A 21,397-nucleotide genomic window follows, 5' to 3' on the forward strand; every position below is an offset into this window, starting at 1 on the left:
TTCTGGTGCATACCAAGTCTCTGGCTTGCTTCTCTGGGACTGGTACAGCGCATTAGTGGAGTTGCTCTTCAGTGGATTGGACTCCAGCAGTGTCATTTGCATTGCACTGAAGTGAACTCAAATGAACAGTGACATTTATACTAAACCGAACTGAAATTACTAGATATAGACCAGCATAGGGGCTATGCGATGACACAGTGGGTAGCACTGTCACCTCACAGCAAGATGGTCGCTGATTTAGGCCTCGGCTGGGTCAGTTGGCATTTCTTTGTGGAGTTTGCATGTTCTCCCTGTGTTTGTGTGGGTTTCCTCCGGGGGCTTCGCTTTCCACAAAAGTCCAAAGACATACCTTATAAATGAATTGAGTAAGCTTAATTGTCTGTAGTGTATGTGTGTGACTTAGTGTATGGGTGTGTCCCAGGGATGGGTTTGCAGCTGGAAGGGCATCCGCTGTGCAAAACATATGCTGGATAAGTTGGCAGTTCATTCCGCTGTGGCGACCTCAGATTAATAAAGGGAAAATGAATGAATGAATGAATGAATGATACACCAGCAAACTACTCAACTTTTCTGCCAGGCTGAATTGCTGGAATGCTCCACTGTTTTACTCTCTTTTTCTTATCTATGTTATGTATCCATGTCTGGACACACTCTACATTGTAAAGAAGCACTGTAAAAATTCATATTTTAAATTGAAAATTCCAAAAAAAACGATTGAATGGGGCAGCCGTGTTTATACTTCTGCGTCAAGTGACCGGCGTAACTCACGGCGCAGGCAACGCGCGCAGCTGTGCATTTATACTTCTGCGCGCTGTCTCTGTTGGTCTGCATTAACACTTCCGAAACGCTAGTAAGGTGTAAATGTTCCTCTGTGTCGAGTTTCTTCGCTTCTGTTTTGCTTTTCCTGAACACTTCCTGAATGTACAAGTGGCTCAAACTCGCTCATTTTGAGGCAGGAACCGGCGGACATGCAGCAACTTTAACTATGAGGTAAACACAATACAAAACTATCCATCAGGAGCTCCTTCACGGGATTAAACAATCGCTCCATTGGGCTCGCGTCCAGCTCGCGCCATTTGCACGGCTCTCGGTCCCGCCCAGACTCGTCAGCGCTACCAAGCCGACCAATCACAGAGCTTGTGCTACGCGTCATTGCGACGTGTAGTTACAATTTTTGAGAGGTGCACGTCAGCGACGGCCACGGCGAAGGGCTATGCGTCAGCGCCGTAGCATACGCCGGTTTTTGACGCAGATGTATAAATCAGCCTTAATGGTTCAAGACATGGACTTATGACCGGAGGGTCGCAGGAATTGTCAATGGTGAGAGTGCATAACCAGTTCTCTCATCACCCTCAATACCATGGTTGAGGTGAGTCCTTTGAGCAAGGCACCAATCCGCCAACTGCTCCCTGGGCTCTGCAGCAATGGTTGCGCACTGCTCGGGGATTGTGCTCATGGTGTGCGTGCTCACTGCTGTGTGTGTGCATGTGCATGGGTTAAATGCAGAACACAATTTCCGAGCATGGGCTATCATGACTTTCCTTTTCACTAACTGTTGAATTCTTTTGTAAACTGTTGATTTCACTTGACAGATGCTGGAACCAAAGGCAGCAGAACAGGCTGATCTGGGTCTCCTGGGCTTCAGTCCACACAGTGTGTCCGAGCCCTGTTCCCCATCATGCCCTTCCGCATCGCCTATCCTGAGACGAACCAACTGCACCTCTCCAGCCCAGCGCCTCTCATACCCAGACCTGCCAGACGCCAACCAAACCTCTCCGACCTCTCGAGACGCCTGCAAACCTTCATACACGGACACCTCAGAGATCTGGAAGAACAGGCAGAAGGAGGTCAAAGAATCGGACCTGGAAAAAAGAGAGCAAGGTGAAGGCGAAAGCGCTTCCGAAACCATCAGCGTTGGCGCACGACCCACCTCTTCCTCGTCATCTTCATCACCTCTAGTCATTCCCAAGTTGTGCCTGGATCGCTCCTTCAACACAGATGCTTTGACCTCACCTTCGACTGATGATGATGATGATGATGATGAGGAAGACGAGGAGGACAGTGATGAAGGCTTTCTGAAGAGGAGGAGTATGGTGGAATCGTCTCCCTGCGGCGGGCAGCAGAGCGGGGGCTTGTGTGTGCAGAGGTCTCTCCACAGGCGGACACACAGCGAGGGCAGTTTGCTGCAGGAGCCTCGGTCTCCTCGCTTCATCTCCGACCAGGCCATCGACTGCATTGAAGCCAAGCGGGAAACTCCGGAGCGCTGGGCGGTTCCTTCCCCACAGACCCTGAGGAAAGAGCTCACCAAGAACGGAGGATCCGTCCACCAGATCTGCCTGCTCTTTACTGGAAGGAGGGTGTGTATTGAGCTTATTCTGTGATGTGGAAGTGTACATTTTTGCGACTGCTCATTGGTGTAAAGTAGTGTTTCCCAACCCTATTCCTGGAGGCACACCAACAGTAGATATTTTTGATGTCTCCCTTATCTGACCCATTAACTTTAGGCTTTAGAGTCTCTTCTTATGTTCTTGAAGTTGATTCAGGTGTGTTTGATTCAAAGTATTCAAGTATTCTTACATTTCAAAAGCGATATTTTAGGCCTTAAAAATGCTTAACTCTACTGAAATATTATGTTGTAGGTCTTAAATGTTTTTTTTTAACAGGTCTTAATTTTCCTTTGTTCATGTATAGCTACTCAATCTGGCCATTACCACTCATACAATCACCAACAATTCCAGTCTCAGTTACTTTCCTTGCAGTAAAATTTGTTTAAATTTTCTCCATTTATTTACTGCTGAAGATACTGAGCTGGTCTTGATTTATTATTATTATTATTATTATTATTATTATTATTATTATTATTATTATTATTTTATTTTAATTTTTTTGCCTTTATTTTAACAAAACAAAATGGAACAGAACAATGACCACAGCTTACAACCGACAAATTTCTCAACATCACAGCACATAATGAAAATCAAAATCAAAAAGAAGACATAAAAATACAGAGTAATAATAAAAATAGAAAAGTACATAAATTAACCAAGGTTTATGGTGATCTAAGGTTTTGCAAAAATGTCCCTGAAAAATCCTAGGACCTACATATTCAAGGAACGGAGTCCAGATCTGATAAAAAGTGTCCCTTTTTCCGCTTGACAAGTGAGTTAAGTATTCCAATGACATAAGATCAAATATTACTTTATGCCATTCTGATACTGTTGGTGGTTTATCAGATATCCATTTGAGAAAAATACATTTATGTGCAGCATAGGTAAGAAAGTTAAACATTATTATTATTATTAATATTATTATTATTCATTCATTCATTCATTTTCTTTTCGGCTTAGTCCCTTTATTAATTCGGGGTCTTATCCAGCACGTTTTTACGCAGCAGATGCCCTTCCAGCCACAACCCATCCCTTGGAAAATTATTTATTATTATTTATTACTATTATTATTATTATTATTATTATTATTATTATTATTATTATTATTATCTTTTCCAACTGGGATATTCAAATAAAATCCTTAGCATTTAGCCCGGTACAAGTCTAAAAATTAATTTATAATGGTCTTAAAAATATCTTAAAAAGTCTTTAACTTGACACCTGCAGATACCCTGTTTATTAGGGAGAGGTTGGAAATGTGTACTGTTGGTGTGCCTTCAGCAACAGGGTTGAGAAACACTGGTGTAAAGTAACAAATTACAAAAACTCAGATCACTGTAATCAAGTAGTTTTTCTCATCGTTTTAAAAATGTGCACTTTTACTTTCTCTTGAGTACTTTTTTAGTGCTGTATCGGCACTTTTACACCACTGTTTTCCTTCAACCTGCAGCCTCCACTTTATTTTTTCTTGTCTTTGGGGATTGGTTGAGTAGAAAAATCAGTTATGCGATTTCTGCCCAATCAAATCGCACATAGAAACTAAGTTGCATCAACCTGAACAACCTCAAGGTATGGGCATTTTATAAATGCGGCCTAACATCTGGACGCATTAAGTGTCCAAGTAGAAGTTAGATATGACCCAGAGTGATTAGACTGCAGGTCACTGATGAGAAGATGACAAATGTCTAATGTATGATGACAGAAATTGACCTTAAACAATCACTAAAAGCACTACAGAATGTTACGTTTTCACACAAACTGGATTTAAACACATCAGAATTTCACAGTGTGATACTCACTGATCTTAAGTACTTTGAAAGGACTACCTTTTACTCATACTTTGAGTAATATTTACAACAGATACTGTTACTCACACTACATTTTTGGGGAAGTAATGGTACTTTTACTTGAGGACGATTTTTCAGTACTCTTTCCACCACTGCTTTCGATTTAGTCGCCTATTGGAGAAATGAATAATAATCAGCAGAAAATGTGTTCATGACTATACTTTAAACGTAGAATAATATAATATGAAATGATTATAAGCACAACAAACTCTTTTTATTGTCTTAAAATCAATTGAAGTGAACGAGACAGATGTCTCAGGCCAAAAAGATTCCAATGGCAGCACCCGCTCATACGCAAACAAAAGGTACATTTTAGAGGTGTATCTGTATTTGTGCTGACAAATTTTACTATATTGGTCTTTCGGTTTGTTCATACACTCTGTCACTGGGGCAGTACCTTTTTAAAGGAACAGTTCACCCAAAAATGAAAATTCTGTCATCGTTTACGAAATCTTTATTTGTGTTTCTTTCTTCTGCTGAACACAATAGAAGGTATTTTGAAAAGGCTGGTTGCTGGCACGCACTGACTACTATGGAGTTTTGATGGATGCCAGTAATCAGCATTCTTTAGATCAGGGGTCACCAATTTCAGTCCTGGATGGCCGGTGTCCCTGCAGGATTTAGCTCCAACTTGCCTCAACACACCTGCCTGGGTGTTTCAAGTATACCTTGTAAAACCTTGATTAGCTTGTTCAGGTGTGTTTGATTAGGGTTGGAGCTAAAATCTGCAGGACACCTGCCCTCCAGGAACAAGTTTAGTGACCCCTGCTTTAGATCATAGGTCTCAAACTCTATTCCTGGAGGGCCGCAGCTTTGCACAGTTTTGCTTCAACCCTGATCAAACACAGCTGATCCAACTAATGAAGATGTTCATTCTTTTGAAGACCTCAATAATTTGGATCAGCTGTGTTTGATAGGGTGTGAGGCAAAACTGTGCAGAGCTGCGGCCCTCCAGGAATAGGGTTTGAGACCTATGCTTTAGAACAGTGTTTCTCAACCACTATAGTGTATGTGTATAACCTTCATAAGCTTAATTTTACTTAATTACTTAATTAATTACTTAATTACTTAATTACTTAATTACTTACTTAATTACTTACTTAATTACTTAATTACTTACTTAATTACTTAATTTACTTAATTAATAGTTCATAAGCTTAATTTTACCTAAATCTTTACCTAATTGTTTTTCAAATATTTCCAATTAATGAATATTTTTAATTGGCTACAGAACAAACCACTGCTGTATAATGACTTGCCTAATTCACGTAACTTGTCTAGTTAACCTAATTGCCCTAGTTATCTTTAAATTGCACTTTAAGCTGAATACTAGTATCCTGCAATTTAACTTCATAGTTTCTGGATGCAGCCTTGATGATGCAAGCTGAGACTGCATATCCCAGTGATGCAATGTCAGACACAATGCACTCAATGGAGCTAGTGACATCACTGTGAGGGGTAGAGTTAGGGGTGGGGTTAGGTGAGCGCATTAAAAAGCATTTGATGCAGCTCAGATTGCTACTGCACCAGGTCTGCATCCAGACCCCTCTCAAATAACTAGTAAAAATTGACATACTGTCATAATGGCAAAGTCAAAAGAAGTTAGTCATTAGTTATTAAACCATTATGTTATAAAAGTGCACAGGAGGGCTAATATATTAGTCTCTGCTGTAATAGGAAGCATATACAGTATGATGACATTACATTTTATTATTATTATTTTTTTAAATGTTTTATGTCATCGCTTAAGCCTTTTAGCTGCAGAAACAGGCAAGGCAAGGCAAGTTTATTTATATTGCACATTTCATACACAGTGGCAATTCAAAGTGCTTTACATAAACATGAATAAAAGTTTAGGAACCGAATAAAGTTTGGGAACAAAATGCAGACAATAAAAATTATTAAAAACGGATAAAAACAAATTAAAATGAGCTAAAATAGGTTATAAAAGAATGAAAAAGAAAACGAAAAACATTATAGTGCAATCTGTCGGACGTAGCACAGTGCTCATTCAGTAAAGGCACAGCTAAACAGATGTGTTTTCAATGTTGATTTGAATGTGCCTAATGTTGGAGCACATCTGATCATTTCTGGAAGCTGATTCCAACAGCGAGGGGCGTATAGTGGCTGAAAGCTGATTCACCCTGCTTTGATTGGACTCTTGGAGTTTCTAGTTTATTTGATCCTAGAGATCTGACGGTTCTTTTGGGTTTGTATTCAGTGAGCATATCTGTAATGTATTAAGGTCCTAGGTCATTTAGTGATTCATAGACAAGTAATAATACTTTAAAATCTATTCTAAATGTAAATGTCTATAATTGTACAAAACAAAAAACAAAAAAAAAAAAAAAAAAAAAAAAAAACTACTAACACTTCCCTTCTTAGACTTTACAGACCTGAAACTTGCCTTTAGTACTTATTCATTGTTGCTCTTAGTTGTGTAAATTGCTTCCTTGTCCTCATTTGTAAGTCGCTTTGGATAAAAGCGTCTGCTAAATGACTAAATGTAAATGTAAATGTCTATTCTGAATGTAGCTGGGAGCCAGTGTAGAGACCTGAGGACAGGTGTGAAGTGCTCTGATTTCCTGCTTCTGGTCAGAATCCTGGCCGCAGCATTCTGGATGAGCTGCAACTGTCTTTTTGGGAAGGCCAGTGAGGAGTCCATTACAGTAATCCACCCTGCTGCTGATAAAAGCATGAACAAGTTTCTCTAAGTCTTCACTGGAAACAAAGCATCTAATTCTTGCAATATTTTGAGATGATAGTATGCTGATTTACTAACAGCTTTGACATGACGGTTGAAACTCAGATCTGACTCCAGAGTCACACCAAGATTCTTGACCTTATTTTTTGTTGTTTGACCCTTAAAGCCAAGGTACGCATTCACCTTGAGAACCTCATCTCTGTTCCCAAACGCAATGACTTCAGTTTTCTCTTTGTTTAACTGAAGACAACATGCCAATAAAACAGCTTATAAACAATAGCGTAGCATTAGACCTTATTCTGTGCACAGCTCACAACTTCACTAGGGAAATGAACTCTAGAGAACAGCATTTCCCTACATATTAATTATAGCATTTATTAGCCTATATATTCGTTGCAACTTTAAAATCTGGTTAAATATTCAAGGCGAGCTTTACTAAATGGGTCATATTAGCATCAGAGTGTACTGTAATACAGCTAACTTGAATAACTCCTGTTGCATGATTGATTTAAATGCTCTCTTCCTATACATTTTTAATCTGAAAGAGAAACTCCTACATATGCATATGCTATATGTTCAGTCTCTATGCGTTTTCATTCCTACAGTAGTCTTTCTGATTGTTCTGACATTGTTTTTACTGGTTTTGTGTTGGCAGAAACTATGAATGAGTCTGTCTCTTCTTTTCAAATTGATGATTCACATTCAAATGTTTTTAGATTAATACTATAGTTTAACTAATAAAAATAAAATCTCTTTTTTTTAAATCTTTCACAGGTTTGTGGCAAGCCGAACTGTAAATGTGACATGGGAAAAACTGCTGTCAAAAAGAAGAAGTCCAAGAATTTGTGAGTCTAACTTTCTGTGCTGTACTTTATTTGCATTTTGAAATGTCTGAGACACATTTCACCTCAAAATAATGCAAAAAGAAAAATTGTTTCAAGAAAAAAATGGCACAATTACTTTTTTGCATTATTAAAACTGTTTTATTAAAATGCAATGTATGTAGTATCATTGTACTTAACTCTCTCAAAACTACAGAAATAAGTCTGACAAATATCTGTATCACTTTATTTTACAGTTCTGTGTTTATTTGTATGCTGCTTTTCTCAATAACTATTGTTTCAAAGCAGCCTTACAAAATGCATGTACAAACCATGCACTTATTATAGTAAAAACTAGGTTTTAGCCCTAACCTTAAGCTTAGTAGTTAACTATGAAAAGCCTGTACTTTCTTATGTAAGAAAACTGTATTTAGACATTCAAAATGAAACCAATAGCTCACGTAAGATTAGGTTACATTTATGTTGTGATGTCAGGTGACCAAAATTCTATGTCTAGCCAGCGTCTAAGAACAATGTTATTTAGATGTCCAATAACGATGTCAAAAGACGTTGATATTTGCTTGATTTTAGGTAGATTTTTTGTTGTGTTGTAAAGTGACCAAATTGTAGAGCCAACATCTTAAACCAACGTCATACTGATGTCAAGTACTGACATTCATTTAACGTCTGATAGATGTCATAATGGTAACGTCCACACAATGTTTAGCTGTAACATCATTAGACGTTGATATTTGGTTGATTTTAGATTGTGTTGGAAAGTGACCAAAATCCAACGTCGAGTCAACATCTTAAACCAGCGTCATACTGATGTCAAATACTGACATTCATTCATCAGATATGGCAACCAAAATCTTGTCTGTTTGACATCATAATGGTAACGTCCAAACAATGTCAAGCTGTAACATCATTAGACGTTGGTTTTTGGTTGATTTTAAGGTTGTATGTTGGACATGTTGATGTCAATGCAATTTTCATTTCTGAACAAAATGCAACGTCCCACGATGTTGGGGTACAACGTCAATCTGACGTCATGTTGACGTCTTGTGCCCGCTGGGTTAATTTAGGTGTATGTGCTTTCTTCTTTCAGGTAAACCCAGTCAGAAATAATAAATATACAATATATTTAGTTTCAAGAGTTCACACTTAGATACAGTATTAGCAGGTTTGGCATGCTGCCCCAGGAGAGAACCCTGAGCTCGGAGATAATAGAGCCCAGCGCTCCAGTCAAGTCTTTTAGCACGTAATGGGGCCCAAGATCAGGTAGATCTCAAGAGCTCCCCTTGGTAAAGAAGGAAACGGAGGAAATGGGGTGGAAGGGGGGACTTTTCCAAAATTAAAATATTACAGTATGGTGAAACCAGTCTATTTATAGAGGGCTTGGATCAATCTGATTGGATAATTACTGATTACGGAAGAAAGACCAGCCACGATCAATCAAATCACTTGTTCTTTTCGAAATTAGTTTAAAAACTTTACCTAAACATGCACATTGTTCTTACAAAAACTCACTGGAGTCGTATGAATTATTTTATAATGGATGTATGAGTATTTTGGAATTTCACATGCTACTATTCACTGCTTTACAAAGCTGGAAAGAGCCAGGATTTTATTTAATATAACTCCAGTTGTGTTCATTTGAAATAGTAAGTTGTGCATTCATTTACATTTTTGAGCTATTCTTTTACTATCAGCTCAGCTCTAATAGACTATGTACCAACAAAAGCTATTTTTCATTAAGGCAATAAGATTTTTGTGAAAAATGTACCTCATTAGCATAAAACAAATATTTCAAAGAGCATGTCTTTATGGATCTACAAATAGGCTTTTTTCTCTTTTAATTTTACTGAAATAGTCATTGTTGAGTGTTTAAGGTATTGTGAAATGTAGATGTAATGTTTTCCATTCCCAGGAGGAAAGTATTATTAATGCCTTTACTCTCCGTGTTCCTCCTACAATAAAGCTCATGACTATAACCGGAATATATTTCCTCCCAGAAGCGCTTGAGCAAACAGATAGCTAATAAATCTCCCGATGCAATGTGTTTTGTCTTGTCGAGCAGGGCCAAAGACATGAAAAACCGCCTGACGTTTCTGCGAAAGAAGACCAACGACAGACATGGAAGCAATCCAGCCAGCAAGCTGGACAAAGTCCTTAAGTCAGACAAGTGAGTCCAACGTGATGCTTTTCTCTTTGACCTGAGGTGACTCTCACCATTGCATGTCGTGTGTTCAGAGCTGGGAAGTAACGGATTATATGTATGTACTGTAATTGTGTAATAAGATTCCAAAAATCAACTAAATTAGAATGAACTACTTTTTACAATACACATAATCAGACTACAGTTACTTTTTTCCATTAATCATCATTATTTACACAATAAGAGGTTGTTTACAATTTATTGATTCCAAATTTGAATGTTTTTATTTTTTCATTACGAACCTGCTGCTTACACTTTTGTGTGTATGTGTGTGTGTGTGTGTGCGCGAGTCTGCGTGTGCGTGTGTGCGCGAGTGTGTGCGTGCAGAGAGGTTATATCACATTAAAGGAGTCCTAAATGCGTGATATCAGAGATTATATTTCTGACTACAACTTTCGTCTTGTAATTTTGAAACCGGAAACCATTACAATTCATTAACTAAGCTCTGTAGTGCAAAACGAATCAAAATGTGATCGAAAAGTAGTCATTACAATAGTATAAATGCGTGATTTCAGAGATTATATTGCCTACTACAACAACAACATTTGTTGTGTAATTTTGTGATCAGTAAATGATTGCAATACAAAAGTAATCTACCAAGCTCTCTAGCACAAAGGTAACTAAAATGTAATATATATATATTAGGGCTGCTCGATTGTGGGAAAATTCATAATCACGATTATTTTGGTCATAACTGTAATCACGATTATTCAAAACGATTATCAGTTGAAGTCAAAATTATTCGCCCTTCTGTGAATTTATTTTTATATACAAATATTTATGTTCAACAGAGAAAATTTTTACAGTATTTTCTATAATATTTTTTCTTCTGGAGAAAGGCTTATTTGTTTTATTTCAGCTAGAAAAAAATCAGTTTAAATATTTTGAAACCTATTTTAATACCTCAATATTATTAGCTCCCTTAAGCAATATATATTTTTGATTGTCTGCAGAAGAAACTACTGTTACATAATGACTTGCCTATTTACTCTAATTAAGCCTTTAAATGGCACTTTAAGCTGAATACTAGTATCTTGAAAAATATCTAATAAAATATAATGTGCTGTCATCATAGCAAAGATAAAAGAAATCAGTTGTTAGAAATGAGTTATTAAATCTGTTATGTTTAAACTGTTTTTTAAGCATCTTCACTGTAAGAAAAAAAACTTTAACTACAAAAGTCCTTCAGTCAAGAGCAGCGAGTGGATTTAGTATTTTTGTTGTTTGATTAATAATAAAAACAGCAGCAGGAATATCGCACGCTGTCACTTTATGAATAGTGCGGCTCCGATATGGTTTCTCTTTCACGTGTCTTGATTCTCAACTTGTTTGTTTTTTGAATGAGGATTAATATGAATAATCACTAAACACCGTGCATGTATTTGACAATTAAATCGCTTGCATTAAGATGGCGTTAGATGTGCGTGTGCTCTGCTGTCTGAGGCTAAGTGCAGCGCGCGTGCGCACACACACACACACACACACACACACACTACCTGTCCGAGGCTAAGCGCAGCACACACACACAATAGCAAGTGCTTTTTGTGCGCTTTTAAAAATATGAATGATGCGCATCCCATGCTGCAAAAGTTACTTTAGAGTACATGCTTTTAGTCACTTTCACGTGGAACTGGAAAGGAGGCGATATATGATGGAATAATCGTTTATCTCGATTAATGGTTTTTCATAATCGTTAGAAGCCGTATTCGAAATCGAAACCGGATTTTCGATTAATTGCACAGCCCTATATATATATTATTCATTCATTCATTTTGTTGTCGGCTTAGTCCCTTTATTAATCCAGGGTCGCCACAGCGGAATGAACCGCCAACTTATCCAGCAAGTTTTTTACGCAGCGGATGCCCTGCCCAACGCATCTCTGGGAAACATCCACACACACATTCACACAAGCACTCATATACTACGTACAATTTAGCCTACCCAATTCACCAGTACCGCATGTCTTTGGACTGTGGGGAAACCGGAGCACTCGGAGGAAACCCACGCTAAGGCAGGGAAAACATGCAAACTCCACACAGAAATGCCAACTGAGCCGAGATTCGAGCCAGCGACCCAGCGACCTTCTTGCTGTGAGGCGACACCACTACCTACTGCCCTACTGTCTCGCCCATTATATTATATTATATTATATTATATTATATTATATTATATTATATTATATTATATTATATTAAATTATATATTATATTATATTATATTAAATTATATTATATTATATTATATTATATCATATTATATTATATTATATTATATTATATTAAATTATATTATATTATATTATATTAAATTATATATTATATTATATTATATTAAATTATATTATATTATATTATATTATATTATATCATATTATATTAAATTATACATTATATTATATTAAATTATATATTATATTATTTTATATTATATTATATTATATTATATTATATTATATTAATCAGTAACTGATTCGAATTCCAAAAGTAATCTACCAAGCGCTCTAGTGCAAAAGTAACCAAAATGTAATCCAAAAGGGGAAAAATGATATTACTGTCTACAATTTTTGTCTCGTAATCTGTAACTGATTACAAGTTATTAGTAATCTATTGACTGTAAGTAAAAGAGTCAAAATGGAATCCAACAGTAGTCAGTTACATTACCATTGACTGTGTAATTGCCATGTAATTTGTAATCAGTAAATGACTGCAATTCATATGTAATCTGTGAATATCACAGTTACCAAGAGTCATTGAGAAATATTAAATGGTGAATAAGACCAGGGCTCTTGCTGTAAGTGTTGAACGTACAATCCAAACAACATGTGATGTTTTTGAGTTATTGAGTAGATGGCCTATTTGCTGCTCTATAATTATCTGTGAATGGATCATTAACGTGACTCATGGCTTTGTTGACGGCTCTGTCTGCTCATCCACAGGCCCGCTCCAGAGGAAGCGCTCAAATGGGCAGAGTCTCTCGACACGCTGCTTTCTCACAAATGTAAGTCACGTTTTCATGTGAAGCGACAGCTGTGTTGATCTACGCTCTCGTACACCGTGCACTTTATCCACATTAACCTCAGCTCCTGCATGCCAATCCAGATTTACCCCCAATTCTTAATACTTGGTTTTTTTTTAATGAGTGCTGGAGTCATTTTCTTTTACTTTTTTTTTTTTTAGATGGCCTGGCAGTTTTCCGTTCCTTCCTACAAACAGAGTTCAGTGAGGAGAATCTAGACTTCTGGCTGGCATGTGAGGAGTTCAAGAAGATCAAATCACTGTCCAAAATGACCTCAAGAGCAAAGAAGATATTCACAGAGTACATCTCTATACAGTCCTGCAAAGAGGTACGATGATGGCAGAACCTTGATTTTTCCGATTGCTCCACAATATTTTAAGAACAATTTTACAGTGTGTTTAGGCTTACGGTCAGGGTTACTACTGCTTCATCACTGTTATTCACTTCTGATTTTAGGAATAAGTTACAGTTGGAGTTAGGTTTAGGGATTAGGTTAGGATTAAATGTTTGGACAGGAGTTATGTTTCAGGATCAGCAAACTATGTTGACTCGAAATGCATCTCACAACAAAATCAGGGCTTGCTTTTAGAAGATTAAGAAGTAAGTAAAGATAAACATTTAGTAAACAAGGGTGGCACGGGGGCTCTGCGGTTAGCACTGCCGCCTCACAGCATGAAGGTTGCTGGTTCACGTCCCAGCTGGGCCAGTTGGCATTTCTATGTGGAGTTTGCATGTTCTTCATGTGCTAGTGTAACTAAGGCCAGCCAGTAGGTGCTATGCAGGTAAACCTTACTCCTCTGACCTCTAAAGGTGCTCTAGCAACAGACGCTAGTAGCCATGGTCTTTAGCCTCCTTGTTATAGCAACTGACTCCCATGCGGAAGGTTGTGGGTTTGATCCCAGTTCGGAGCCGGTTGGGTGTTGTAGGACCGGCGGGGTTACATTAGTGCCGTGACCCTGATGGGAGTGAGGTTTAGGGGGGTGAGTGTAACGAAGGCGAGCCAGTAGGTGTTTTGCAGGTAAACCTCACTCCTCTGACCTCTAAAGGTGCTTTAGCAACAGACGCTAGTAGCCATGGTCTTTAGCCTCCTTGTTAGAGCAATTGACTCCCATGCGGAAGGTTGTTGGTTTGATCCTAGCTCAGAGCCGGTTGGGTGTTGCAGGACTGGCGGGGTTACATTAGTGCCGTGACCCGAATGGGAGTGAGGTTTAGGGGGGGTGAGTGTAATGAAGGCCAGCCAGTAGGTGTTGTGCAGGTAAACCTCACTCCTCTGACCTCTAAAGGTGCTCTAGCACTCATGACGACACACTAACCACTAGGCTATTGGCGACAAAATTATACTCAAGCGAAAGCCATTTTATTATTCATTCATTCATTCTCCTTCGGCTTAGTCTCTATTTCAGGGGTCGCCAGAGCCAAATGAACCACAAACTATTATGCAGTAAATGCATTCTGGCTGCAACACAGTATTGGGAAACACCCATACACACTCATTTACACTTATACACTACGACAAACTTAACTAATGCTAGTTTATTCAATTCACCTGTACCACATGTCTTTGGACTGTGGGGTAAACAGGAGCACCCAGAAGAAACCCACACCAACACGGGGAGAACATGCAACCTCCACACAGAAATGACAACTGACCCAGTCGTGACTTGAACCAGCAACCTTCTTGCTGTGAGGCGACAGTGCTAACCTCTAAGCCACAGTGCCGCCCTTTTATTATTATGTTAATATTAATATATAAGCACAATAGCAACCTGTTTTTCCATTGATTAGATGTCATGAAAATTCTCCTTTTTAGGCAATGTGGCAGGCAAAAGTCAGAGAATTTGAGATTTGGTTTAAAGATTTTTATTTCACTTAGAAGTTGTAATCATTACAAAGCAACAGATTTACTTGAAATCCAGCCCCAAATGAATATAAAACACAGTCTTGTTTATTTATTTATTTCCAAGGTTAATCTGGACTCGTACACCAGAGAGCACATCAAGGAGAACATGGAGAACATCTGCGCAGACTGCTTCGACTTGGCGCAGAGCCGGATTTTCGGACTCATGGAAAGAGACTCGTACCCTCGCTTCCTTCGCTCTGACATTTACATGGAGTTAACCAATCAAAAGAGACCCGGCTCCGCTGCGGACCCGTCCTAAAGCTGAAGAGACGCCCAAACACATCAGTATTGCTGGAGACACAGGTTTAGTAGAGCGGAACGTGTCTGCGTTCACATCATCCAATGTATTGAACCGTCAGTCGGCCTAGCACCTTGGAGAGCTCAGCCCCGCTGAATCATGGGAAGGACTGATTGTTTTTGGATGCTTCTGTGCTGCACCCTGTTGGACAGCATTGATATGGCGATGAATGTGGTTTGAACATGCTGGAAGTGTTGTGCTCATGGTGTGGGAGCATATGGAAGATAAGAACGCATGCTGGGTATTGAGCGAACAAAAAAAGAAATGAGAGACTTTTGGTACAGTTTTATTTAGCTCTATTAGGAGACAACTTTCACTTTTCTTTTCCTTTCCTGCACAGACCTCAACATACTCCTCTTTCCCCAGTAATACATCAGTGAGGACCTGAGTATTTCCCAGCAGGCACATGGATGTCAAAATGACTTCATAAAAACATCAATAATTCTAATCGATTTGATGTCTAGACTTTAACGTCTATTTGACATCTACATATTGATGCCATTTTGACCACTAAACTATTACAATCTAAAAAACGTTTAATTCATCTAAAATATTCAATTGCAAATTACAAATTTACAGTGGATTTTGAATCTCTACAATGTAAATTATACCTAGATGTTAAAACGACATAAAATTGACATCTAAAATTGGTGTCAAAAAATGTCATAAATCGATTTCAAGGCAGTTTTTAGAGTTTATTTTAGTTTAGTTTCGAAACAGCAAAAAATTGATTACAAGACTGTCCTGTAATAAATTTTTGACATCTGTAAGATTTAATTGCAAATACCAAATTTACACAAGATATTGTGACTCTACAATGCATGATGTCAAAACTACATCAAATTGACATCTAACATTGGTGTCAAAAAATATAAAAAATCAATTTTAGGGCAGTTTTTTATGTCATTTAGAAACTTATACGTTATAAGACTGTCCTGTAATAATTTTTAGATGAATTTTTAACATCTGAAAGATTCGATTGCAAATTACAAATGTACACTGGATTTTGTATCCCTACAATGTAAATTATACCTAGATGTTAAAACGACATCAAATTGACATCTAAAATTGGTGTCAAAAAACGTCATAAATCGATTTCAGGGCCGTTTTTAGAGTTTATTTATTTATTTTTTTGTTGTTGTTTCGAAACAGCAAAAAATTGATTACAAGACTCTCCTGTAATAAATTTTTGACATCTGTAAGATTTAATTGCAAATACCAAATTTACACCAGATTTTGTAACTCTACAATGCATGATGTCAAAACGACTTCAAATTGACATCTAACATTGGTGTCAAAAAATATAAAAAATCGATTTCAGGGTAGTTTTTTTATTTCATTTTGAAACTTATATTTACATTATAAGACTGTCCTGTAATAATTTTTGTAAATCAATTTTCGACATCTGAAAGATTCAATTGCAAATTACAAACGTACACTGGATTTTGTATCCCTACAATGCATGTAAATTAGTTGTCCAAATGACATCAAATTACCATGTCGATATTTTTTGATGTTGTTTCGAAACGCGTCAAAAACTGATTACAAGACTGTTCTGTAATAGTTTTTTTATATGAAGCTACCTAGAAATCAAAACAACATCAAATTGAGATCTAACATTGGTGTCAAAAAATATAAAAATCGATTTCAGGGCAGGTTTTTCTATGTTTTTTGATGTCATTTGAAACGCGTCAAAAAATCATACAAGACTGTCCTGTAATCATTTTTTTTTTTAATTTTTGATATCTGAAAGATTCAATTGAAATTAAAAATTTACATTGAATTCTGTATTCCTACAATGCATGTACATTATACCTAGATGTTAAAATGACATCAAATTTACATCTAAAATTGGTGTCAAAAAACATCATAAATGGATTTCAGGGCAGTTTTCTTGACGTTTTTTCTTAATTTCATTTCAAAACGTCAAAAAACTGATTACAAGACTGTCCTATAATACATTTTTGAGAAAAATGTTTTCACTAGATGTCAAAATGACTTCAAATTGACATCTAACATTGGTGACAAAAAACAGCAAAAATTGATTTCTGAGATTTTTATTTTTTTGGAAGTATGGAACACAGCAAAACATTGATTATAAGACTTAGATTTTGTATCCTTACAATGCATGTAAATTGTACCTAGATGTTAAAACAGCATCAAAATGACATCTAAAATTGGTGTCAAAAAACAAATAGATTTCAGGGTAGTTTTTTGACATTTTTTTTACTGTCCTGTAATCAATTTCATGTTAATTTCATTTCATGTTAATTACCTAAATGTTAAAACAACTTCAAATTGACATCTAAAATTGGTGTCAAAAAACGTCATAAATCGATTTCAGGCGTTTTTTTATTATGTCGTTTTGAAACATGTCAAATTGATTACAAGACTGCCCTGTAATATTTGACATGAATTTTTGACATCTAAAAGATTCAATTGCAAACTACAAATGTACACTGGTTTGTGTATCCCTGCAATGCATGTAAATTAGATGTCAAAATGACATCAAATTGACATCTAATATTGTTGTCAAAAAACATCAAAAATCGATTTCAGGGCAGTTTATGATGTGTTTTTTAATTCAGTTTAGAAACACGTCAAAACAAGTGATTACAAGTCTGTCCTGTAATAAATGTTTGAGATAAGTAGTCAATTGACATCAAACCTGTATGCATTTTTGACTGTTTTTAATGTCGTTTTAACATCAAAATGCCTGCTGGGTAGGTTTTTTTTTTTATCTAAGCTGCAGTTTGAAAATGTTTATATTGTCTACAGCTGAAACTCTTCACAGTCAGAACACTAATTCTTACTTTTAAGGGCTTTGGTAACATTTCCATGTCATTTTAATGGCACTGTGACTTTAATAAAGTGCAATATACAGTTAGTTATTCTAAATAATATTTCTTTAACAAAACAGCATATTAAAGGGGTCAGATTTTATATATACACACATATACATATTGTACAAATTCTCTCTATGATCAAATTTCAGTCTAGTATGGTAGTTCATATGAAAGAAAATATAATTTTGTTGTAAATAACGGAGATATACTGACTAACAGTTATAGTGATGGTTATTCTGTTTGGTGTTATTAGATGTCAAAGAAAATCAGAATAATATGACTGAAAGACAGCTGAATTTGTGTTTGATATTTGCCTAATATAGAGGAGTGTGTGTTGTACATAGACGTATGCGTTATGTGTTGATTTAGCATTATTTGGCTGACTGGGAGACTCAAGTTTGGCAAATGCAGTGTCGGTTTCCTCCTGCCTTCATCCTAACAATAGAGCTTTCCTTCTATAGTAATAATGATTTCCTGTATTTATTTGTGGGTTCATATTTCACTCACTGCTGCCTTTATGTAACATATTCTCATCAAATAAAACTCAATTCAAGCATATTGTGAACTGGATGTTTTATACAGTATTTGGGAAGTGTACTTATTTTAGAATTTAGATTTTTGTAGTATTGTTTTTGGTTTTGAATGTTATAAAATGTCTTGTGCACAGCTCCTAAAAATCCCCAGAGGGCAGCAAAGCTCCACAGTAAGTAAGTATTAGTAAGTATTGGGGTTCACGGATTAATTTAAGTTTTTATATAAAGTTAAAGAGATTTTCTTTATGTAAATTAAAACATTTATGTTAAAGAACAATTTCACAAAAATAAAATAAAACTTCAAAGAACGTTCTGTAAAATTTGCAGGTCAAAATATGGGTGAAATAATGTTGCATTACCATTCAGTGTAACAGGTATATACACTGCGCGGCCACTTTATTAGGTACACCTTACTAGCACCGGGTTGGACCCTTTTTTGCCTACAGAACTTCCTTAATCCTTTTGTAGCATAAATTCAACAAGGTACTGTAAATATTCCTCAGATTTCAGCCCATATTGACATGATAGCGTCACACAGTTGCTGCACATCCATGATGCGAATTTCCTGCTCCACCACATCCTAAAGGTGCTCTATTGGATTGAGATCTGGTGACTCTGGAGTTCATTTGAGTACAGTGAACTCATTGTCATGTTCAGGAAACCAGTCTGAGATGACGCTTTATGACATGGTGCATTATCCTGCTGGAAGAAGCCATCAGAAGATGGGTACACTGTGGTCTTAAAGGGATGGACATGGTCAGTAACTATACTCAGGTAGGCTGTGGCGTTGACACTATGCTCAATTGGTACAAATGGACCCAAAGTGTGCCAGGAAAACATCCCCCACACCATTACACCACCACCACCAGCCTGAACCAGTGAAAAAAGGCAAGGTGGATTCTTGCTTTCATGTTCTTGATGCCAAATTCTGACCATACCATCCGAATGTTGCAGCAGAAATCGAGACTCATTAGACCAGGCAACGTTTTTTCAATGTTCTATTGTCCAATTTTGGTGAGCCTGTGCGAAAATGTACTCTCTGTTTCTTGTTCTTAGCTGACAGGAGTGGCAGCCGGTGTGGTCTTCTGCTGCTGTAGCCTATCTGCCTCAAGGTTCGATATGTTGTGCATTTAGAGATGCTCTTCTGCATGCCTCGATTGTAACGAGTGGTTATTTGAGTTACTGTTGCCTTTCAGCTGGAACCAGTCTGGCCATTCTCCTCTGACCTCTGGCATCAACAAGGCATTTGCGCCCACAGAACTGCCGCTCACTGGATATTTTCTCTTTTTCAGACCATTCTCTGTCAACCCTAGAGATGGGTGTGCGTGAAAATCCCAGTAGATCAGCAGTTTCTGAAATAATCAGACCATATAGAACAAAAATGTATATAATAATTAAACAGCCTTTTTTCTCAGTGATCACACTAAATTAAATCTTAAATGATTTTAGTGGACGTCTTCTCTAAATCATAATAAAAATCAGTGATAATTACTTTTTTGCTCAGAAATTGATAAGATGGAAACTGGACACATTCTAATGCAGGGCAAATAATATCAATTAAAGGGCACCTATGGTAAAAAATCTACTTTTCAAGCTGTTTGGACAGATCTGTGTGTTGGTATAGTGTATAGACCGTCATACAGGGGTGATATGAACACACCCAGTCCTTGTTTTTCAATTTAACTACAAAAAAAGGGTCGACCAATTGGAGCTGTTTTCAAATCGATCGCACCATTACATAGGTGTGCGATCCCCCCGCCCACCGAATTGATTGACAGCTGCGGGCATTATGTATATGTCAACAAGACCAGGCAGACATACGCAAAGCAACCGGGAATAAAAGGTCTGTTCTGTTCGCTAGGATCAGCAATCATTATCAAATGTGATTAAGAGTAAGTTTCACATGTTTAAAGTGTTTTAAAACAGAGTATGTGTGTAATTAATTACAGCGTTTTACTTCAGCTTTACTTCATCAGCACAGCCGCGTGTCAGAACAATTATAAAAGAAGACGCTTCAATCCCGGTTTGTGGAAGTTAAATCAGGTTTATTTTGTACATTAGCATAACAGATATCCACACAGTACTTGAGGTTAGCCTTAACTAAGCTAAGCGCGCTCTGTCTGTCTGCGTGCGTGCGTGTGTGTATGTGTCATATATGCGGTGTGCGTGTGTGCGCGCGGGCGCGCGCGTTAACTTTGTAACATATTGTGTGTGACTCATCAATACAACTTCAAAATACTGATTAGTAAAGGTTAGTTCTTACTGCAGTATCTCACAAACGCTACGTGAGACCTTCTTCCCTAAAGTCTGTCTGTTGTCTGACGCAGCTGAGGGAGGAGGCATGTAGAAATAGTGGGCGGGAAAGACTCGGCTTAAAGGCGCAGTACGACAAAACCACCCCCTGCTGGAAATCAGTATAAAACAGCATCTTGTAAAAGGTATAATGAAAAATCTGATGGGTATTTTGATCTGAAACTTTATATACACATTCTAGAGACGCAAAAGACTTGTATTAAATCTGAAAAAAGGGGTAACCTAGGTGCCCTTTAAAGAGTACTGTGAGCCAAGAAAGAATCTGCCATATATTCGTCACATGTTTTTAACGAGAACACAAAGTACCGGAGAGACAATTGATTCATACGTCATGGATCTTAAACACAAGGCGAAAGAGTGTGAATTCGTTGATTTGACTGACTCGCTAATAAGGGATAGAATTGTATGCGGGATAAAAGATGACAATGTTCGCGCAAGGCTGTTGCGAGAGGCTGAACTCACATTGGAAAAGGCCATAGACACCACGTTTAAAATCTGGTTTCTTTAAAAATCAA

General features: G+C 37.3%; 1 protein-coding gene and 1 long non-coding RNA gene across 6 annotated transcripts in view; one reads left to right on the forward strand and one right to left on the reverse strand.

The window, feature by feature from the left end:
• rgs3b (regulator of G protein signaling 3b) overlaps nucleotides 1-18,592 on the forward strand; it is a 116,199-nt gene extending 97,607 nt beyond the window's left edge. For all 5 annotated transcript variants that reach the window (XM_087254383.1, XM_087254384.1, XM_087254385.1 and 2 more), the window contains 6 exons: nucleotides 1,593-2,357; nucleotides 7,713-7,783; nucleotides 9,840-9,944; nucleotides 12,913-12,974; nucleotides 13,154-13,320; nucleotides 14,957-18,592. In XM_087254383.1, coding sequence (XP_087110509.1) covers nucleotides 1,593-2,357; nucleotides 7,713-7,783; nucleotides 9,840-9,944; nucleotides 12,913-12,974; nucleotides 13,154-13,320; nucleotides 14,957-15,151 — 1,365 coding nt within the window. In that variant the 3' untranslated portion in view covers nucleotides 15,152-18,592. The remainder of the gene's footprint in view (nucleotides 1-1,592; nucleotides 2,358-7,712; nucleotides 7,784-9,839; nucleotides 9,945-12,912; nucleotides 12,975-13,153; nucleotides 13,321-14,956) is intronic.
• Nucleotides 17,080-20,927, reverse strand: LOC147844486 (uncharacterized). Its single transcript, XR_015492124.1, has 2 exons — nucleotides 20,833-20,927; nucleotides 17,080-19,921 (listed from the first exon to the last, which is right to left on the reverse strand). It is a non-coding gene; the product is annotated as an uncharacterized LOC147844486 (long non-coding RNA).
• Nucleotides 20,928-21,397: the final 470 nt, after the last annotated feature.

The sequence above is a fragment of the Danio rerio genome, chromosome 5 (assembly GCF_052040795.2).
Source record: "Danio rerio strain M-AB ecotype USA chromosome 5, GRCz13ab, whole genome shotgun sequence".
NCBI classification, from domain to species: domain Eukaryota; kingdom Metazoa; phylum Chordata; class Actinopteri; order Cypriniformes; family Danionidae; genus Danio; species Danio rerio.